Source organism: Rhinatrema bivittatum, chromosome 4, assembly GCF_901001135.1.
Source record: "Rhinatrema bivittatum chromosome 4, aRhiBiv1.1, whole genome shotgun sequence".
Taxonomy (NCBI): domain Eukaryota; kingdom Metazoa; phylum Chordata; class Amphibia; order Gymnophiona; family Rhinatrematidae; genus Rhinatrema; species Rhinatrema bivittatum.
In genome coordinates this window covers 280,459,553-280,481,178 of record NC_042618.1, presented here as the reverse complement: position 1 = coordinate 280,481,178, position 21,626 = coordinate 280,459,553, and the positions used below count along the sequence as shown (strand labels likewise).

The following is a 21,626-nucleotide window of genomic DNA, read 5'->3' as shown; positions in this document are numbered from 1 at the left end:
GTCATCTGGGTGTCTGAACCTCGTGGTGGCTCACTTGGAGGCGATGGTCGATGCGGCCTGCCAATTCAATGAGGTCCTCAAGGCAGGATGATAGCTTGCAGGCCGCTAGCTCATCTTTGAGCTGAGAGGATAGCCCGCCCAGGTAGATAGCTCTAAGGCAATCTTCTTGTCAGGACAATTCTGTAGCTAGAGAGCAGAATTCAATGGTGTAATCGTACAGGGCCCACTGACATTTCTGTAGGTGAAGAAAGTTGGTACTTGCCACAGCCTGCCGTCCAGGATCATCAAAGAACATAAGAACATAAGAAAATGCCATACTGGGTCAGACCAAGGGTCCATCAAGCTCAGCATCCTGCCTCAACAGTGGCCAACCCAGGCCACAAGAACCTGGCAAGTACCCAAAAACCAAGTCCATTCCATGTCACCACTGCCAATGGCAGTGGCCATTCTCCAGGTGAACTCAATAGCAGGTAATGGACTTCTCCTCCAAGAACTTATCCAATCCTTTTTTAAACACAGCTATACTAACTGCACTAACCACATCCTCTGGCAACAAATTCCAGAGTTTAATTGTGCTTTGAGTGAAAAAGAACTTTCTCCAATTAGTTTTAAATGTGCCACATGCTAACTTCATGGAGTGCCCCCTAGTCTTTCTACTATCAGAAAGAGTAAATAACTGATTCACATCTACCCGTTTTGACCTCTCATGATTTTAAACACCTCTATCATATCCCCCCTCAGTCGTCTCTTCTCCAAGCTGGAAAGTCCTAACCTCTTTAGTCTTTACTCATAGAGAAGTTGTTCCATTCCCCTTATCATTTTGGTAGCCCTTCTCTGTACCTTCTCCATCGCAATTATATCTTTTTTGAGATGCGGCAACCAGAATTGTACACAGTATTCAAGGTGCGGTCTCACCATGGAGCGATACAGAGGCATTATGACATTTTCCGTTTTATTCACCATTCCCTTTCTAATAATTCCCAACATTCTGTTTGCTTTTTTGACTGCCGCAGCACATTGAACCGACGATTTCAATGTGTTATCCATTATGACGCCTAGATCTCTTTCTTGGGTTGTAGCACCTAATATGGAACCCAACATTGTGTAATTATAGCATGGGTTATTTTCCCTATATGCATCACCTTGCACTTATCCACATTAAATTTCATCTGCCATTTGGATGCCCAATTTTCCAGTCTCACAAGGTCTTCCTGCAATTTATCACAATCTGCTTGTGATTTAACTACTCTGAACAATTTTGTGTCATCTGCAAATTTGATTATCTCACTCGTCGTATTTCTTTCCAGATCATTTATAAATATATTGAAAAGTAAGGGTCCCAATACAGATCCCTGAGGCACTCCACTGTCCACTCCCTTCCACTGAGAAAATTGTCCATTTAATCCTACTCTCTGTTTCCTGTCTTTTAGCCAGTTTGCAATCTACGAAAGGACATCGCCACCTATCCCGTGACTTTTTACTTTTCCTAGAAGCCTCTCATGAGGAACTTTGTCAAACGCCTTCTGAAAATCCAAGTATACTATATCTACTGGTTCACCTTTATCCATATGTTTATTAACTCCTTCAAAAAAGTGAAGCAGATTTGTGAGGCAGGACTTGCCCTGGGTAAAGGTCCAACGGAAGACTTGCCCTGGGTAAAGGTCCAACGGAAGACAGCCACAAAGCAAGACAGCTTTTGTAAGAGCGAATCCAAGGACTCCCACAGTGGGGAGGCCCATGCTAATGCCTTACCCTCTAGTCGAGATAGGATGAAGGTAACCTTCGTGAGTTCATCTTGGAAGATGGAGGGCTACAGAGCAAATTGCATGTAGCATTGGTTAATAAACCCTCTGCAGAGCTTGGAGTCCCCATTGAAGCGGGGTGGAGCAGGTAGGGCAACAAAGCCCTAGAAGGCGAGGGTGATGGCTGAAGGCTGGCTGGAGATGTGTTGGAACTGGAACACCCATTTGGGCATCGAGTCAGGGGTGAAGACACTCAATGGAGGAGGCCAAAGCCTTGAGGAGCCACTGTTGCTCTTGCACCTTGGAAGCCAGACCTGGAATGGCCTGGGGGCAGATGGCTCCACCGAGTCCATGGCCTTGGCAAACTGTTGCACCAGAGGTAGACCCATAGGCCCAGGTGGGGTTGATGATACCCGCAGGGCAGGCCCTACAGGTCCCCACCGTCGGTAGGCGGAGCTGGCTGATTCACGGAGGCCAGCTGGATTTTCACCAATACCAGCCCTCGTTCCCCGCAGGTTGAGCCTTGGGTACCAGGGCCGGCTGGTCTTAGGTGGGCCTCCGTCCGAGGTCTTCTGGGGAGCAATGGGTGAACCAGCCAGGGGCCAGCAGCGGTGACCGAGATCAGAGAACAAGTCCAGACGAGGCTGAGTCCAGGAGCCCAGGCGCCAAAGGAACTTGGAGTAGACGGGGGCACCCGAGAGAGAACAGGGCGGGGCCTGAAAGGTCAAGTTAAGAGTAGATTCAGCAGAAGCGTAATAGAGCAGACTGGGATCAGGGCAGGTGGCAATCAAAGAGACATGGCAAACAGGCATGGGTCAAAACCAGAGACAAGTGGAGGATGGTCAGGCAAGGCAAAGTTCAATCCAGGAATCAAGCTGGAACATAGTCAGACAAAGCAGGGGTCAAGCCAGGTATCAATCAGAAGCATAGTCAGACGAAGCAGGGGTCAAGCCAGGTATCAATCAGAAGCGTAGTCAGACGAAGCAGGGGTCAAGCCAGGTTTCAATCAGAAGCGTAGTCAGATGAAGCAGGGGTCAAGCCAGGTATCAATCAGAAGGTAGACAAACAAGGAAGACGTGGAACTCAGGAACAGGATCAGGTACCAGGAACAAGGCACGATCAGGAACACAGACGAATCAGGAACAAACCGGGAATCAGGAACGCAGGAACAAGCAACTAAGCACACAATGAGCATAGAGACCTGTTGCCAAGGCAAGGAAACACTCGTTGGACCTGGCCTTATATACCGGGACCCAGTGACATCATCGTCCCTGGCCAAGGGGTGGTTTCCTGTCGCGGTCCCTTTAAAGGAAGCCCGGTTGTGCGTGTGCGTGCCTAAGGAGAGGCATGGCATGAGATGGCGGCGTCTCCCCGTGGACCACGTGGGGAGCCCCACCACGAAGGAGGCAGCCTGAGCACCGAGCTGGCTGCCCATGGCCGCAAGGGAGGTGGAACTAGGAAGTGGAACAGGCAAACCGGGGGGTAAGTGGGCCCGACCACAGGCCTGCTGTGGCCGGCACACGGAACAGTTGATTTGCATAGCTATATATATATGACCCTCATACTGCACCGGGTAGGCAAGAGCAAATTTATGTTACTGTGAGTCCTTTAGCTGTGCTTATAGTTGTAATCATTGGTCTTGAAATCTCTGAACAAGTCAATGTGCATCAGAAAAGTGAGTCCAAAACTATTTTCAAAGCATTTTTTCTTGCATTTAAAATTAACTTTAAGTTGAGAACAAAATGCTGCATTTAGCTCAAATAATTGAAAGTCCCAGGACATAGGAACAACTACAGAAGTTTGAATGATAGAACATCCAATACTGTTATTTATGCAGTCTTTCTTCCACCTGACATTGGAATGTTTCAGAAAGGATTTCCTTCCTCGGGGTATGCTAAATCAATGCATCCCCATCTAGGAATCCTGAGTTAACTGAATTTTGCAACTCGTTCCTACTGCTGTTTTTACCATCTGTGCTCTGCCGGTACTAGGTGTATGGCAGAGGGATATCCGGCAGCAGTTTCCCTATGCTGGTACTAGGAATATGGCAGAGAGACAGATAGCAAGTCCCTGATACTGACCGTAAGGGTATGACAGAGACACATGAGGGAGCAGGTTCACTAAAATGGTATTAGGTGTAGGGCAGAGTGACATCAGGCAGCAGGTTCCCTTATGCTGGCACTAAGAGTATGGCACACAAGAGAGGTAAAAAGAATAAGAGCCTTGGAGTAGTATATGAGGGGCATGGCAGGTACTGGTGGTGGGCACAGTGCCAACAAAGCTTTTTTGGTGTTCTTAAATCATCTTGCCACTCACATGAGAATTCTGGAAACCCAAGCAAAGGAGATTGCATTTTTAAAATACCAGCATTTCCATTAACTGCACTGCCAACCTGGAGCAATGAGGGCTTACAATCTCTCCTGTAATTGAACTGGGAATACTTATTGGTGGGTAAGTGTTATGGTTTTGAGGTGTTTGAGTGGATTCTTGGGTACTGTGGTGAAGGCCACTCCCATGGGGAAGAGCCCCATGAGGAACCACAGTACTAGGCTAGACTCGAGACACGCAAACACAGAGATTTGTCTTTTATTATACAGCTGAGTGATACCACCAGAGGTGGCAGTAGTGAGGTGATCCAGTGGTAGCAGTCCAGGGGCCCTCAGCAGAGGAGACCCGTCTCACAATGATAGTATAGGGAGTTCCGGATGCAGGTTCCCAATGCAGCAGAGCTGTAGATGAGACAGACTGACAATGTAGAGTACTCACTAAGTTGGTAGCTGTAAAGGTGGAGATTCCAGCAGGTAGAAGTAGTTGGAATACAGGCACCAAGCCAGGGAGAGCAGGCCCTCAAGGAGCGAGTACCTAATCCCAGATAGGCACTTGAAAGAAAGCAAAGGGCCCCCAAGGAGTGGGTACCCAGATTAGAGAAATACCCCGAAGGGCAGAGAGTGGTTCCAGCGGCAGCACAGAAGCGTTAGAGTAGCTCAGACCGGAGGCGTTCCAATCCATTCACCATCCTTGCTAACTCGATTTGTTAGCAAATGAAGGGCAGGCTAAATACCCAGATGGCGTGATGTCACTTGAGGGGGACGCCTCTGAGGTTCCTGCCATGATGTGGATAAAGACGTGGGTGGCGTGCGCACGCGCACCCTAGTAGGCCCTCAGGAGAAACATGGCGTATAGCTTTGCCATTGTCGTTCTGGGGATGCTGGATAGAGCAGCATGCAGACGCGGCGGTAGCCATCTTCCTAAGGCTAGCGGGGAGAGCAGAGAGAAAGGTGAGGCACAGAGGTCGAAGCCGTCTGAGACCGACAGACACGACAGTAAGATAGATAATGCTATGCCACTTTGGCTAGATCTGGCCAGGTTGACTACTTATGTGCCCAATATACAATACATGCACATCTCCATAAGGGTCCTCTCTGGGCTCAGTTAGATAGCGTGTCACAGACATTTGTGCAGAGCTGTCCTTTGCTTTGCAGGGGAGGGAGCTGAGATCTTTTCCAGCCAGCTGCTTTCACTCCAGTCTGCGCAGGAAAGCATTTTCTGTGTGGGCAATGTGGCTATGGCATATTGTGATGGGGTAGGATGTGTTAACTGTCTGGTTGCTATTCCTGTTTGCACTACCCTCTGATATGGCCACTGTTCCCTCTTGTTCTACACTCCTACTTTGCCCATACCTCTGGCACGTCTCCTGAAACTTTAACTATTCCAGCATCTGCTTTATTTGTGTGAGACATTCTGACTACAGGGCAACATTCCCTGTCACCTGGAGATCAAGCAGTGTAGCAAGCTTGTATATGTTGTTTTCCATCACAGGTATTAGCCTCTCCTGTACTTGATGCTACAAGCAGTCCACATATTGCAACATCTCTGCTTTCATTCTGATGTTCTGCTAGTAACCCTCTATCTTTAATTTTTAATCTAACCTTTCTTAGTCTCCAACCACTGATTTTTTTATGAACACGGCATAAAAAAAATAGTATAACACAAATGTACATCCACCTCCTCTCGCCACGCAATGGGTCCCAAGCGGTTTTTCAGTATCATGCCATCTTTAGATTAACAGAGCACTCTACAGCGAGATTGTTTTTATAGTTTAATTTGAAATCTTACCTCGATGCAGATGGCTGGTTCTGCCGAAACATGCGCTCATGTTGGGTGGTTGAGATGAAATGACTAGGTGGAGTGGTGGCAAATAAGAACTTAGTCCGAATTTAGTCCGGTTTCAGACAACTCAATTCAAATTATAATTAGCAAACAAAAACCCTCAAATTCACCTTACAACCCTTGTTCAGGAGTCTTCTTCAAAGCTAGTGGTCATCATGCATACTCTTTTCTCAGTAGCCTAGTTAACCAATCATTAGAAACAGGACAATTTCCATCTAATCTGAAAAAAACATCCATTCTACCAATTCTAAAATCAAAAACAAAAGGTATAGCCGATCTCAATAACTACAGACCTATTGCCTCCCTCACATCATTAGCTAAACTAATAGAATCTGCAGTTTTACGTCAACTTTCTGATTTTCTATCCGAAAATAACATTCTCCACATTAACCAGCACGGCTTCAGAAAGGGACACTCTACAGAAACACTTCTCCTATCTACCTTTGACACATTATTCCAGGCATTTGATTCATATACAGATTACATTATAGTATTTTTAGATATCTCAGCAGCATTTGATACGGTCGATCACCAAATTCTCATCTCAGGCCTACAAGCAATAGGCATCACTGGAACAGTATTAAGTTGGTTTTCATCTTTTCTCACAGATCGTCCTCAACAAGTAAATATTAACCATCAATCCTCTACCCCCTACACAATCCCATCCGGCGTTCCCCAAGGATCTTCATTATCTCCCATATTATTCAATATATATCTTCTTCCGCTTTGTCATATTTTATCATCACTCAACCTACAATGCAGACGACATTCAATTTCTGGTCCCCTACAAAACCTCCTGGTCCGATACTCTATCTTTAGTTTCACTCTATCTTTCCACCATTAACTCTTGGCTATCTCATAATCGTTTAAAATTAAATCCATCAAAAACTGAATTAGTCCATTTAACATCCATTACAGATTCCTCTATAGGCCCACCATCTCATTTCACTTTCAATGGCTCAACCATCCCAATTAACTGCCATGCCATAAATCTAGGTGTAACCATAAATACAGATTTATCTATGAAACAACAAATTTCCTCCCTAACAAAGAAATCATTCTACAAATTACAGCTTCTGAAACGTCTTCGTCCTCTTCTTTTCTATCGTGATTTCAGGACTGTTCTACAATCTCTTATATTTTCTGGTCTAGACTATTGTAACGCTCTATATCTAGGTCTATCTGACTCATCAATTCACCCGCTACAATTAGTTCAAAATAGTGCAGCTCGCTTATTATCCGGTACCTCCATTCGCAATCACATTACACCCATTTTACATTCCCTTCACTGGTTACCCATAAAATACAGGATAAAATACAAAGTAATCTCAATCATCCATAGTTTAATTTACAACTCTACATCCACTTGGCTTTGCACCTTACTCCGCATTTACAAACCCACCCGACACCTAAGATCACTTACTCAAAATCTCTTAGACATTCCATCACCACGACAGGCTAGATTAGATATCACCAGGAAAAGAGCTTTTTCAGTAGCAGGACCATCTCTCTGGAACTCTTTACCCAACCCACTCCGTTTAATATCAAATCCTCATCATTTCAAAAAGGCTTTAAAAACATTCTTTTTTCAACAAGCATTTAACATTCCCACTAAGCATCTCCCCGATCAAAAATGAAACTCCATCCCCTAAATTTCTCTCATCAGATACATATTACCTTAACGTCTCTCTTCTATTATCCCATCCGTGTTCTTTCTAGGACATTACAATTCGATAAGTTGCTACCCCCCCCTCCTCCCCCCCTCCATCCCTTTTACCCTCCCTACTCTTTACCCATGGCATGTTACCATTATTATTATTTTGTTATTTAATAATTTGTTTTAGCTAACATTTATCTAGCTATTTAGTTAAATTTATGTATTTTGTTTATTTTAGTTCTATTTTATTTTTACTTTATTTTAACATGTTGTAAACAGTTTTGATAAAATTTTATTTTAAAAAGTGGTATATAAATACTTTTAAATAAATAAATAAATAAACATAACAACATTAGAACATGCCGTACTGGGTCAGACCAAGGGTCCATCAAGCTCAGCATCCTGTTTCCAACAGTGGCCAATCCAGGCCATAAGAACCTGGCAAGTACCCAAAAACTAAGTCTATTCCATGTTACCGTTGCTAGTAATAGCAGTGGCTATTTTCTAAGTCAACTTAATTAATAGCAGGTAATGGACTTCTCCTCCAAGAACTTATCCAATCCTTTTTTAAACACAGCTATACTAACTGCACTAACCACATCCTCTGGCAACAAATTCCAGAGTTTAATTGTGCATTGAGTAAAAAAGAACTTTCTCCGATTAGTTTTAAATGTGCCACATGCTAACTTCATGGAGTGCCCCCTAGTCTTTCTATTATCCGAAAGAGTAAATAACCAATTCACATCTACCCATTCTAGACCTCTCATGATTTTAAACACCTCTATCATATCCCCCCTCAGTCGTCTCATCTCCAAGCTGAAAAGTCCTAACCTCTTTAGTCTTTCCTCATAGGGGAGCTGTTCCATTCCCTTTATCATTTTGGTAGCCCTTCTCTGTACCTTCTCCATCGCAATTATATCTTTTTTGAGATGTGGCGACCAGAATTGTACACAGTATTCAAGGTGCGGTCTCACCATGGAGCGATACAGAGGCATTATGACATTTTCTGTTTTATTCACCATTCCCTTTCTAATAATTCCCAACATTCTGTTTGCTTTTTTGACTGCCGCAGCACACTGAACCGACGATTTCAATGTGTTATCCACTATGACGCCTAGATCTCTTTCTTGGGTTGTAGCACCTAATATGGAACCTAACATTGTGTAACTGTAGCATTAGGACTTCACAAAATTTTTTAAGATAAGTAATTATGTTCTTTTAATAAAAGGTTAGTTGATATGCAATAAAAGTTAGCATTGAGATTTTTTTTTATTGAACAGGCAGATGACTGAACAGTGGGTGTACACTGATGATACCACTCAGAGCCCATTACATGGTGAGAGGCGGTTGATGTACATTTGCGTTTCACCATTTTTTCTGATGCTATTTTCATGAAAGGATCAGTGGTCGGAGAATAAGAAAGGTTAGATTAAAGATTATAGATCTCTTTATGTTTATTAATTATCTGATAGAAAGTGTCCCTGCTAAGCCCTCTATCTTTTCCATCAGACAATTACAAATTGTCAGCCAAAGTGGCACCTCTAGAACTCATATCTTCTGTGGCTCCCTTTAAGGACTTCAGAATATCTACCAGCTGCCTCATCATTGCCCAATCATGATGTCCCTGGGCAATTCACAATTATCCTGAGAAAGAATATGAATAGGCGTCTGCTGTTCCACTAACCTCTCCAGATACGTTGAGTTCCAATGGGTGCCAGTATCTTTAATGAGGCGCTTGAGAGACATTACAATTTACTCTTGCTTCTCTCAGAAAAGCTGTCCTTCCTTTTCACTGCTGTGGAACTGCCCTGCAATTTTCCTGCATTTATCGAAAAGCTCTGCCAAGAATTTATTATGATAACTCTTAGGCCCCAGTCCTAGGGCATTTTTCACAACCAGATGCAGAGTGTGTACTAAATATCAGATTCCCACTAAGGGCCCATCTTGCAGTGCCTTTACAAAATGTGTGCCATTGTCTGTCACAAAGAAAACAGCATTTGTACTCCTAGCTCTCCTGTCTAGCTATCAACTCTCTAGCATCTATCTTATGGCTGATAGAATATTTACAGAGGTATGTGATTCATCCACTTGCATCCTGTTCCTCCATCCTTGCTAGAGCTGCTGCCTGACCCTATTTCTGTCAGATCCCACCAGTGTGCAGTCAGAGAGAGATAGGAGTGTGTAGCATTCATGAAGATCCAGATGTCAGTGGTGAAATGCACACTACTCCCCTCTGCCTAAGCCAGCATTTCTGGATGCAACTACGGCACTGTTTGTACCAACTGGGGATGCTTGCCTTACTAAAGATGTTCCTGGAAGGGACTTTATAATGTGGGAATGCTAGTTTTATATAATGCAGAAAGCCCTCATCTCTACTAGCTGCAGTGGCTGGCTATCAAGGGCAATCATTTCAGCAATGCTCCTTGTTATAACTTTGGATGCTGCTTGACTCCTGCCCCTGGACATTGCTATTGAAACCCACTCCATTTCTTCCATCGTAGGTTGTCGCTTCTGATGCTTGGTAGGGGGCTACTGGCCTGTCACAAGACTGCTGGAAGGGGTCGAGGGTATGGGATCAACTTGGGGAACACTTTTCCTCTTTTCTGCCACTTTTCTGTGACTGGAAGAATTTATCCCCAAGCTACTACTACAACTTCCACTGTCCCCAAAGCCAGTACTAAGGGGTGCTGCTTCTGCCGATGATAATGCATGCCAGTGTTAATTAAGTACTCAAAAAAAGGGGGTCCAGTAAATGCTAAACACTTGAGATATAGACAATAAATAAAAAGGGGTTAGCTCAAATTCTGCCATTTTATAGATGTATTTTACATCATAGCAAAGATTACATGGTTTTTAATATCATTCCAGGTGTGTTAGCATAGCCAAGACACACAAGTACATCCATGCTCAAAAGTGACTCCCTGAGGAAGAAAATTAATTCGAAACATTGCAGTGTCGGGATCATGACACTTACCGCATGAAGTTTCATATACAGTACCTTGGCATCATAACCGTGAGTTGTGATTGGTATAGCATTTAGTTTTTTTGTATACCATCATATACTCCCACAACAGTGGACTCACACTGGATTGTCAAGATAGCCAAACAAAGTAATTGATTTATCATCTTGTCCTCCCGGGGTTTCCAATGATTATACAAGTAATCTAACAACCACATTGTTGGAGTTAGAGTTTCTAACCCTGTAGCCACATAGGCATTCTCAATTAGCCTAATATTGGCACTATATGAGGTTTCCCCGGTTCAACCATATATAATCTTTCAGAATTTGAGCTAACCCCTTTTTATTTATTGTCTATATCTCAAGTGTTTAGCATTTACTGGACCCCCTTTTTTTGAGTATTTATACACGTTATTCCAGTTTCATATGGCAGCCACAGATTGGAAAGATACCTTCAGCTATTCAGCTGACCACGAAGCACTAGTGGCACAAGAGTCCTCCTTGTTTTCTAACTTGGAGATTCCACCACCATCCACAGATCTCCTAGGAGATCTTTCGAAATTATATAAGAGAAAAGTCAGAGCAGAATTGCACGGTGTTACACTCATCGAGTATGTCAAATAGCAACTCATCCCAAGAGGTTTACGTATGAATAAAGCACCTCTGATGTTTACAGACCGCCCTGATTTTTTAGCTAAATGGGCGGCAATTTTAAACAAGTGCTCATTGGACTTAATGGTCCTCATCATTGAATACACTAAATCAACATCAGAAGAAATCCAAGCGGAGATTGTTGTGTTGGAGGATGAATTTAAGCAAAATAAGTCTATAGATAACATTCAATCCTCGTTAGATGATCTTCAACAATCGATTGATAAATTCAAATCAGATATCAAACGTGGGAAAATTTCTAAATTCAACAGAGACAAGAAAGATTATGCCGATGACAATGTATACACATGGTTAAATCCCTCAGAGGAGACTCAGTCTAAACCAAGACAAGTCTCCTTTGCGACATCTGATGACTCCTCAGAAGGATCGGAAGAACACACAGACACTCATCATAAGAAACATTTTTTAGACAAGTGCAAAAAACAATCCAAACCCTCTCGAGCTCGCGGCAAAAAGAACAATCAATCAAGAACATTGGAAGAGGACATGGCATGGGACAAACCATTCACGCGCTCTCAGAGACAAACCAGTCATCGAAAGTCAATTTATCGCAACATAGTTTAACCACAGAAGAAGCATCTGTACTAAATAAAGGTTTATCCTATGTCCCTTCAATCAGCATGATCCTTTCAAATGCAGAATTGCTCTGTACAAGTTCTTTCGCACATTGATGGTTAAGTTATTTTTTCAAACCCAGTTAGGTATATTCACAGATATATCAATAGTCAAACCACAATCTCGCTGGTTACCTCCAGGTCCAATTGACCCACAGATCAAAGCCTTTCAGACCTTGGTTCTCAATGAGATCACCAATATGGAAACACTTCATCCTAAAGTATTCCACAACTTAACCATCAGAGAAAATCAAGCATTACAGTCATTGTCCAACAATGCAGAGATTGTTATAAAGCCCGCAGACAAGGAAGGTGCAGTGGTGATTATGGATCAAACCTATTATAATATGGAAATTCAAAGCCAACTTCAGGATACAAGGTATTATCATTTATCAGTAGATCCTACTCCAGATTTACGTTTACAAATTTTCCAACTTTTACAGGTTGCTATAACTCTTGGCTTTTTAACCACCAAGGAATATAACTTTTTGAATGTACAACATCCACGTACACCAGTTATCTATGGCATTCCAAAAATACACAAAAATCTGAACCATCCGCCATGTAGACCGATTGTGTCAGCCAACGGATCCATATTAGAACCATTGGCTAAACTTCTTGACATTTTTTTGCAACCAGCAGTCATTCAAGGAACATCATATGTACAAGATACTTCCGACATGCTTCAGAAATTATCAAGATTAGGTCCGTTGTCCACAGAAACCATCTTAGTCAGTTTGGACGTGGAATCCCTATACACCAATGTTCCACAAGACGATGCACTGGAATTAGTAAAAGAAATATTGTCTAATAGGCCACGACCACAACGAATTCCTACTGAGTTTTTGTTATCTCTAACACAACTGGTTCTTTTCAATAATTTTTTTGCATTTCAGAAAGAATACTTTTTACAAGTACATGGGGTAGCTATGGGTTCTCCTATAGCCCCAGACATAGCAAATTTATTCGTTTCCAAATTTGAAGAAACTACAGTTTATCAGTCACCTTTTTTTGCAAATATAAATTCATGGGTAAGATATATCGACGATATATTCTTTATATGGACAAGCACAGAAGAACATTTACTTCAATTTCTCTCTTGGCTTAATCAAGCATATCCATGTTTAAAATTTGCAATAACATACCACCATGAGCAAATAGCCTTTTTGGATATTCTTATCAAGAAATCATCAATAGGAGTCACAACCACATTGTATCGTAAACCCACAGATAAGAATAATCTCTTACGATTTGAAAGTCACCATCCACGTAGGTTCAAAGAAGGGTTACCCGTTGGACAATTTTTTCGTATACGTAGACTGTGTTCAAATAAACAAGATTTTCAGACACAAGCTGGACTCCTACAACAACGTTTTTTAGATAGAGGATATCCAAACTACAGCAAAAAAAAGGCATATAAGCGTGCCAAATATTCAGAACGTGACCAGCTTTTAAAATACAGGAGTAAATCATCAGAAAACAGTCTGATATGTGTATTACCACATAGCAGTCTCACAACAAAAGTGAAACAAGCCATATTGCGAAATTGCCATGTACTCAGTCCTCATCAAATTTTTCAGACCACACCAATGTTTGCATTTTCAAGAGGGACTAACATTAAACAACACGTTCGTGCTGCTCCCACATCTCGACCGGATTTTAATTTGTTGGGACAAGTCCCGTGCAATAAATGCAGTTTTTGCACACAAGTAATCACAGGCTGTAATTGGACGGACCCCACTACCGGCATTGTTGTGAGTAGGAAACAACAAATGGATTGCAACACTGATTTTGTAGTATACGGTATCATCTGCCCAAGTCAGTTGGTATACGTGGGACGCACCAAACGCAGGATTAAAATTAGACTCACGGAACATAAAAGTCGTCTTAAAAACAAGGACATGAAAGCCCCTATTGTCTCACATTGTTTAGACCAACAACACACATTTGATGATTTAAAATGGTTGATCATTGAACATATTCCATCATCATGGGGAGGAGGAGACAGGGTATCTACCCTGAACTACAAAGAGAATCAATGGATCTTCCGATTACATTCAGTTGAGCCTTCCGGTCTTAATGAGAAGATCGAATGGTATACGCTTATGTGACTGGTTATGTTTATTTTCACTTTTTATTGGCTTCAAATTAACTTTTTTTCAGCCTCCTTTTGGACTCCCACACACAGTTGCTACAATCATCAGTTTTTTGAAGGAAATAGTTAGGCAACATCATTTCATTTAATTCCAATATGGCCGTCTGACGACGTATATACCCTTTTTTGGTTTAACAAAAGGTTTTCCCCACAATCAAAATGGCGTTTGATTACGTAGATGCCCATATATGGATATACACGTCCCTTCCTCACCACGAAATTGGCGGGATTTTGACGCTTAAAGTTCAGCGTTTTCGGGCCGCCAACTGTCAGTGTCACACAGCGCAAGAACTGGATCGCAAATAAAGAGATCGCAATCGCGCAAGTAAGTTTCTCCTATTAGACTCATAGTATTTTGTTCACTACATTCTAAATAGTCAGTTTGAATGCAATGTCAACGGCATAATTTTCATTTTGTGCAACAATGGTTTAAGAAAAGAAGAAGCACTCTGACCACAGAAAGGCTGCATTTTGCCATCAGCTCACGTACAGCACTCGAATCAAGGAGCACAAATTTGCCCACATTTATCGAGTAAGTCTAATGTCATCTGTATGCTGCCATTTTATAGATGTATTTTACATCATAGCAAAGATTACATGGTTTTTAATATCATTCCAGGTGTGTTAGCACAGCCAAGACACACAAGTACATCCATGCTCAAAAGTGACTCCCTGAGGAAGAAAATTAATTCGAAACATTGCAGTGTCGGGATCATGACACTTACCGCATGAAGTTTCATATACAGTACCTTGGCGTCATAACCGTGAGTTGTGATTGGTATAGCATTTAGTTTTTTTGTATACCATCATATACTCCCACAACAATGGACTCACACGGATTGTCAAGATAGCCAAACAAAGTAATTGATTTATCATCTTGTCCTCCCGGGGTTTCCAATGATTATACAAGTAATCTAACAACCACATTGTTGGAGTTAGAGTTTCTAACCCTGTAGCCACATAGGCATTCTCAATTAGCCTAATATTGGCACTATATGAGGTTTCCCCGGTTCAACTATATATAATCTTTCAGAATTTGAGCTAACCCCTTTTTATTTAGTGTTAATTAAGTGCCACATTTGTTTCCCACAACTTACATCCTTTATACAATGCTTGTAGTTTGCAACGCGTGGGTCATCCCTTATTTGGAAGTGTTTCCAGATCATGGATTTGTTCCACATGCCATTCTTTACATCCTTATTGGAGGATGCTGGCATTGGAGCTGAGGTAGAGGATGGACTCTGAGGACTCAGAGTTGCACTCTCTACCTGTGCTGCCTGTCCAATCTTCCCCATCAAGGAACTGGATGATGATGCTATCACACTACTGTATTTGCCTTCCAAATTTTCCTTTTCCAGTATAATTTCAATATCTTTTGATTCAGACAAGCCAAGTATTGACTCTATCTGAATCGGTGGAGGAAAATATGGCTTTCACTGCATCATCTGCTGCAACCTGTTGTTGAAAACAGACTGGAGAGACATACATTCAGTCATCTGCACTCTGCAGTGGCACATCATCTCCATATAACAGTTTCTTTGGCATAGATCTAGCTCCTGCTGCCTTAGTAGTCCAGAAGAAATCCCTCTTCAGTTTTGGAGCAGGACTACTTTTTGGGTTCTTCTGGCACTGCCAGTGCCAACCTTGCCAATTTTGGACATATTTACATTTACTTCATCTGCTCTGCCTTTCCCTATCCCTGACTTAATTGTTTTTATGTCACTGGGGATGTGAAGATTATAACAATGGTTTTATATTTTGTAGTGGTGCTGTAATGCCCAGACTGTGCCAATACCACACTGCTGTGTGGCGTTCACAAAGAAACTGCTGCAGTAAGTGTCACACTGTCTGCTCTACACTACTTCTCCAACACAGACAGGTTTCACAACACAGTCTGTTATGCTGCACTCTCTGCCTTGCCCTCATTGCTCACTTACGCCCACTGCCACTCTTGTTTGACGGACTGTAGCTGGCACAGTGAAACTATAAAATATGCCGCAGCAAAAACTTTAGCAAGAACTCAGAGAGCTCTTTCACTGGCTGGTCCAAAACTTTGGAACTCACTTCCGCTAGATATCTGACAAGAAACAAATGTACATTCTTTTAAAAAAAATGTTAAAAACATGGTTATTTGAGCAGTCCTATTCCCCAACTGGTTAATCCTCTGATTTGTTGACTCTTCCATTATTTATTTGGTTTTAGTTTTGATAAGAAAGTTAGTATTTTTAGTTACTGGCCTTATGCCAGTTTTATAAAAACATGTTTGTATTTTATTATTTTGTAATCTAGTTTCATCAGTTAATTTCACATTTAATTCAGATTTTTTACTGGGCTTCTTATTCTATTTTATTTTTTCTTAAGTTCTTTTACATTTTATAAGATTTATTTATAATGCTAGTTTTTAATTTTAATTTTAAATAGTTAAAGTTTTATTGTTGTATTGGACTAGGAGTAAGACCTGGTCCCATTATATTGTGAACAGACATGAAGTGATAAACAAATGTTCGGTATATAAAAATGCTAAATAAATAAACTCAGAGCTAAGCTTTCATACAGACAATGTCTTGAGAAGCAAGGCAGCACAAGCTCTGATATGCTCAGTCTTTAAGACTAGCATGACAGTGTCACTGTATCCGGTCTGCAATGACAGGTCAGACTAGCAAATTGCATTCTGTGATATGTCATTCAACTTGTTTCCTTGACAAAATGTCCATCCTCTCCTTCTCTGCTGACTGCCTGCTTTACACAGTATTAATTTCTAACTGTATACATGCACCTGTTGTTTTCCTATGATTTCTAAGAGTCCACTAACTATAATGGCTTATAGAAATCATTCTATTTCAAATGAATGAAACGAATAGGACTTTTTAATTTTGGGGTCCCCAGAAAGAAGCAAATTTCATTTAAAATAATGTACATGCCTACTCTCAGTTTCCTATATTTGAAACAGTTTGCAATCCACAACAAGGCAATGCTTCCTATCCCATGACTCATTTTCTCGTCTTTCATAAGGAACTCTGTCAAACACCATCTGAAAATCTAGATATACTATATTCACAAGTCATGCAGATTGGTGAAGGAAGATTTCCCTTGGGCAAATCCATGTTGATTCTGTCCCATTAACCCATTTCTATCTATATGTTTAGTAATTTTGCTCTTTAGAATAGTTTTTACAATTTTTCCCAGATGTCATATCAGGCTTACTGGTCTATCGTTTCCTGGATCACCCCAGAAGCCCTTCTTTAAAGATTGGTGTTACATTGGCCATCTTCCAGTTTTCAGGTACAATACATGATTTTAATGCTAGATTGCAAATTATTAGTAATAGCTCTGCAATTTCACTTTTGAGTTCTTTTAGAACTCTGAGATGCATATCATCTAGTCTAGGTGATTTGCTACTCTTTAGCTTGTTAATCTGCCCTATTACATTTTCCAGGTTCAGTATGATTTGTTTCAGTTCCTCTGAGTCATCATTAAATACTGTTTCTTTTTTTTTTTAATTCTTTATTTATATGATTTTAATACGATTTACAGAATAAATTCCAAATATTCAAATCATCAGAAATCATTGAAGAAAGCAATAAAAAGTAAAAGAAAAAATCACACAATCAAATATTTCCATCTTTCCTCCATTATCATATTTAACTGGTGTTATGAACGCTGCCCGCGGGTTTCCCCACGAGCAGGCTGCACTCACCTTCCCTCCACGTTGCTGCTTGCTTCACCCAATGTGGCACAGATGCCACCGTTGGGCCTTCCCACGTGGCTGGAGCCGCAAACTGAAGTCCCTCCCACGGTCCGGATGCCACCCGGGTGTTCCGCTCTTCACAGCGGCCGGAGCTGCGGGCTTTTGTTCCATCTTAGTAGCTGGAGCCGCCGGCGGCGTTAATGACATCTTCGCGGCCAGGAGGCCACATCCCTGGGCTGGATTAGTGGCAGGAGCCGCCCCGGGGCTTCCTGCAGCGGCTGGAGCCGCTGCCGTCGTCGGGCCTGCTCCTCGGGCCCAGCCCTGCGTCCCTGGCATCTGATGTCAGTGCAGGCCGCTGTCCGTGGTCCTGCACAGCTCTCCTGCTGCTTCCCTTAGGCACCAGCGCGCGTCTCTTCATGTCATTTAAAGGGCCAGACACAGGAAGTGTGCTGGCCCCACCTAAGATTGGACTTCCTGTACCAGCCCTATAAAAGGGCTGCTCCATCATTCAGTCTTCACCTTGCATCGGAGTTACTTCCTTCTGGAGGCTCCTGCCTGCCAGAGCTCCGTTAGGTCTTCTGTCTTCTTGTGGAGCTCCTCATCTCATCTCGTCTTCTCGTCATGTCGAGTCATGTTCATGCCTGAGGTCCTCGTCCAGGTGTCCTGATGTCTCGTCATAGATCTTCTGCTTCCTGATGTTCCAGGTTCCTCCTGTGTCCCTGTGCTCTTGAGCCTTCCGTACTGCCAGCCGTGGATCTCCAGGTGACGCTGCTTCGTCTTGGGAGGTGCCGGCAGTGGACTCCGGTCCCTGCGCTCCTGAGCTTCATGTCCCACCAGCCATTGGTGGAGCTTCGGACGACATAGGCTCTGTCATTGGAGTTCTGCTTCGACTGGATCCTTTCCTGCGCTTGTCCCGTTCTCAGCATGGTCCGTGACCAGCCTCCTCGGGCTGTGTAGGGCGCGCAGTGGGACAGGGTGGTCCGCGACCAGCCCATTGGATCCACCTGTGAAGGTGGGCTGAGTAGGGCGCCCTGAGAGACAGTGCCAAAGTTTATCCTCCCAGCTTTTGCCTAGTTCCTCGTCTCGTCTGTGATGCCGTTGCATCAACCCAAGTCTTCGTCTGTGATGCCGTTGCATCAACCCAAGTCTTCATCTGTGATGCCGTCGCACCAACCCAAGTCTGTCATGCCTTCGTGTCAAGGTCTGTCTGCCCTCAACCTCAGGCCAGGCATATACTTCTCCATGCCGATCTAAGCGGCAGGTCCGAAAGGGCTCGGAATGGTCAGAGGACCATTCACATTCCAACATCATCCTGTTGTTGGCCTTGGGAGCTTGCCGGCCTGGCAGAGGGTAAGACCGTCAACCATGGTGGAAAACGTCGTCAACCCTCGGCTCGGTCCTGGATTCGTCTGGAGTCGGGCTGAGGCCCATGGGCACACTAAAACACCCCGTACGTAACAACTGGTACGCGGCAATATTGGGGTATCCAAGATATAAAGGAACATTATCTACACAGTTATTTAGAATTTCATGACATTAAGGGGGATACTATACTTTCTATCTAAACCCGAAACTTTAGGTCACACTCCCTCCATTCTTATGGCTATCTATAAATGTATGTAGATGGTCAGGTTCGAAGAAAATGTAACGGGCATTGTTCCAACTTAATACGCATTTGCAAGGATATCTTATGGTTATCCTGGCGTCCATCAACCTTGCCTCCTGGCACATCTCAAGCATCTTTTTTCTCCGGATCTGAGTTGCTTTGGTAATGTCCGGAAAAATCCCAATTTTTTGCCCATAGAACATCTTTTCCTGTTTCGCAGAAATAGTTTTAAAATCGTATCTCTGTCCATCGAGAAAACAAAGGAAACAGAAACTGTTCCTTGTGACTCAATTTGCTCCTCCATTGATGTCTCAATAAAAGCTGTTAAATTACTGCCAACGTTCAAGGGTAGGTTAGTCAGACTTGGCTTATTTACGTGGTATATATTTGCAATTGGGGGAATTGGTTCTGGGGAAACTTGGAGAATTTCTATTAAATATTTCTTAAATTGATCTCTCAATGGGATCAGCCTCACTTGAGGAAAATTTAAAATACTTTGGTTCAAATATCTTTGTGTATTCTCCAAATTTTCTAACTTTCTAGTAGAATCCAGGTCAGATTTCACAAGATTTAGTTGTACCTCTTGCATTACTTCCATTTTAGTGTCCAATTCTTTGCTTCATGCCATGCTACCAAAGGTTCAATCTTTTTAATGCTCTCCTGGTTATTTGTCAATGCTGTTAATGACGTTATTTGTCAATGTCACGTTAACGACGTGATTGATTTTTCTAAAATTACCAGGGCACTCCAAACCATCTCTAAAGTTATTTCAGTTATTTCAGTTTAACCAATTTTTGAATGTGGTTTGTGCCTACCTTGGCTCCTCGACAAACTTCTGAAATTCTTTAAATTTCGTTGATGGAGTCCCCTTCCCCCGTCGGGTTAAAACTGGTAGCACTTGGTTTTTCATCAGTCCGGCTCTCCCTTATGGCTTTCAACCTCTGTTGTTCCTCCATTGCCACAGTGCTATCCTCAATTGCACACACAGCAAGCAAACCTCTTTCCGCCTCCGATGCCGCACTCATCTCCAATGCCAACTGGCAGGCAGGCCAGCCTGGGTCCTGGTTGTTGCTGCGGGTCGGCGGAGAAGGCGTCTCGGGTGCTCCAGGGCTCAGTGACTTTTGTATGTCCTGGGGTAAGTCAGCTTGTTCCCTGCTCAACACCCCGGCGGACCCGCCTGGAGTCGAAACTGCAGTTGGAGCAAAGAAGCCCACTATTGTGGTTTGGGAAGGCATCATCACGGCAGGCACCGAGGAATCCTGTTGGATCCTGCCTTTCCTCTTGGTATGTGGCATGAAGAATTGCGGTATGAATGTTGTCTAGCAGAGCCAACTTTACTGCAATCTCTCCTTAGGACGCCATCTTGGATCTCCTTATTAAATACTGTTTCTGACATGGGTATCTACCAACCTCTTCCTCAAACACTAAAGCAAAGAATTTATTTAGTCTTTCCGGTATGGTCTTGTCTTTCCTAAATGTCCCTTTTACCCTTGTTTAGCCTCCATGTGTTTTCTGCTTCGAATGTATTTGGAAAAAATGTTATTATGAATTTTTGCCTCTACAGAAAGTTGCCTTTGATATTCTATATTTGCCTGCCTTATAAATGTTCTGCATCTAACTTGTCAGTGCCTATGCTTTTTTCTATTTTCATTTGGATCTTTTTCTGTTTTATGAACTATGTTTCTTTCACTACAATAGCTTCTTGCACCTCATCTTTTAACCATGCCAGCAGTCATTTGACCTTCGTTCTACCATTTTTAATATGTAGAATACATCTAGTATTCTACATATTAAATCATAACCTAGTCTTATTAGTACTGTTTATTTAACCTACATTAGGCACTGTAACTTTTTTCTTATGCCTACATTAGGCAATATATCTGTTACTGGTTAACCCCATATATACCTATCCAAGTTATTTCAACCTGTTCATTGTAAGACATTTACTTGTAAATGTGATTGTTCTGTTATAATGTAAACCGAGTTGATCAGTAATTCTGTTATTGGAAAGTCGGTATATAAAAATGCTAAATAAATAAAAATAGTTTGAACTTCCAAGATGGTATTTTTAAACAAAGTCCTCACCTGATGTAAATTCAAGCTTCTGTACAGACAAATCTGGCTCCAGCTGCCATTGCAAGTTCAGCTCCAGCTCCTATACCAGTGAATCTGTCTCCAGCTACCTCAGGAAATCCAGCCTGTGCATCAGAGAACCTGATTACATCTACTCCAGCAAGCTCAGTTCCATTCCTGGTCACTGTAGCCATAGTATCTTCAGTTTCTGCACCAGTGAACCTGGTTTCAACTTATACCAGCAACTCCATCTCCAGTTGCCCCAGTAATTCCAATTCTTGCACTGGCAG

At 42.5% G+C, this 21,626-nt stretch overlaps 1 protein-coding gene across 9 annotated transcripts in view; it reads right to left on the bottom strand.

Moving 5' to 3' along the window:
* Positions 1-21,626, bottom strand: part of BCAT1 (branched chain amino acid transaminase 1) — a 584,786-nt gene that overhangs the window by 130,724 nt on the left and 432,436 nt on the right. Inside the window, exon 12 of one of the 9 annotated variants that reach the window (XM_029600151.1) lies at positions 21,349-21,461. The exons of the other annotated variants lie outside the window; for them this stretch is intronic. Within the exon in view, the coding sequence (XP_029456011.1) occupies positions 21,360-21,461 (102 nt within the window). The 3' untranslated portion in view covers positions 21,349-21,359. The remainder of the gene's footprint in view (positions 1-21,348; positions 21,462-21,626) is intronic. 9 annotated transcript variants of the gene reach the window in all.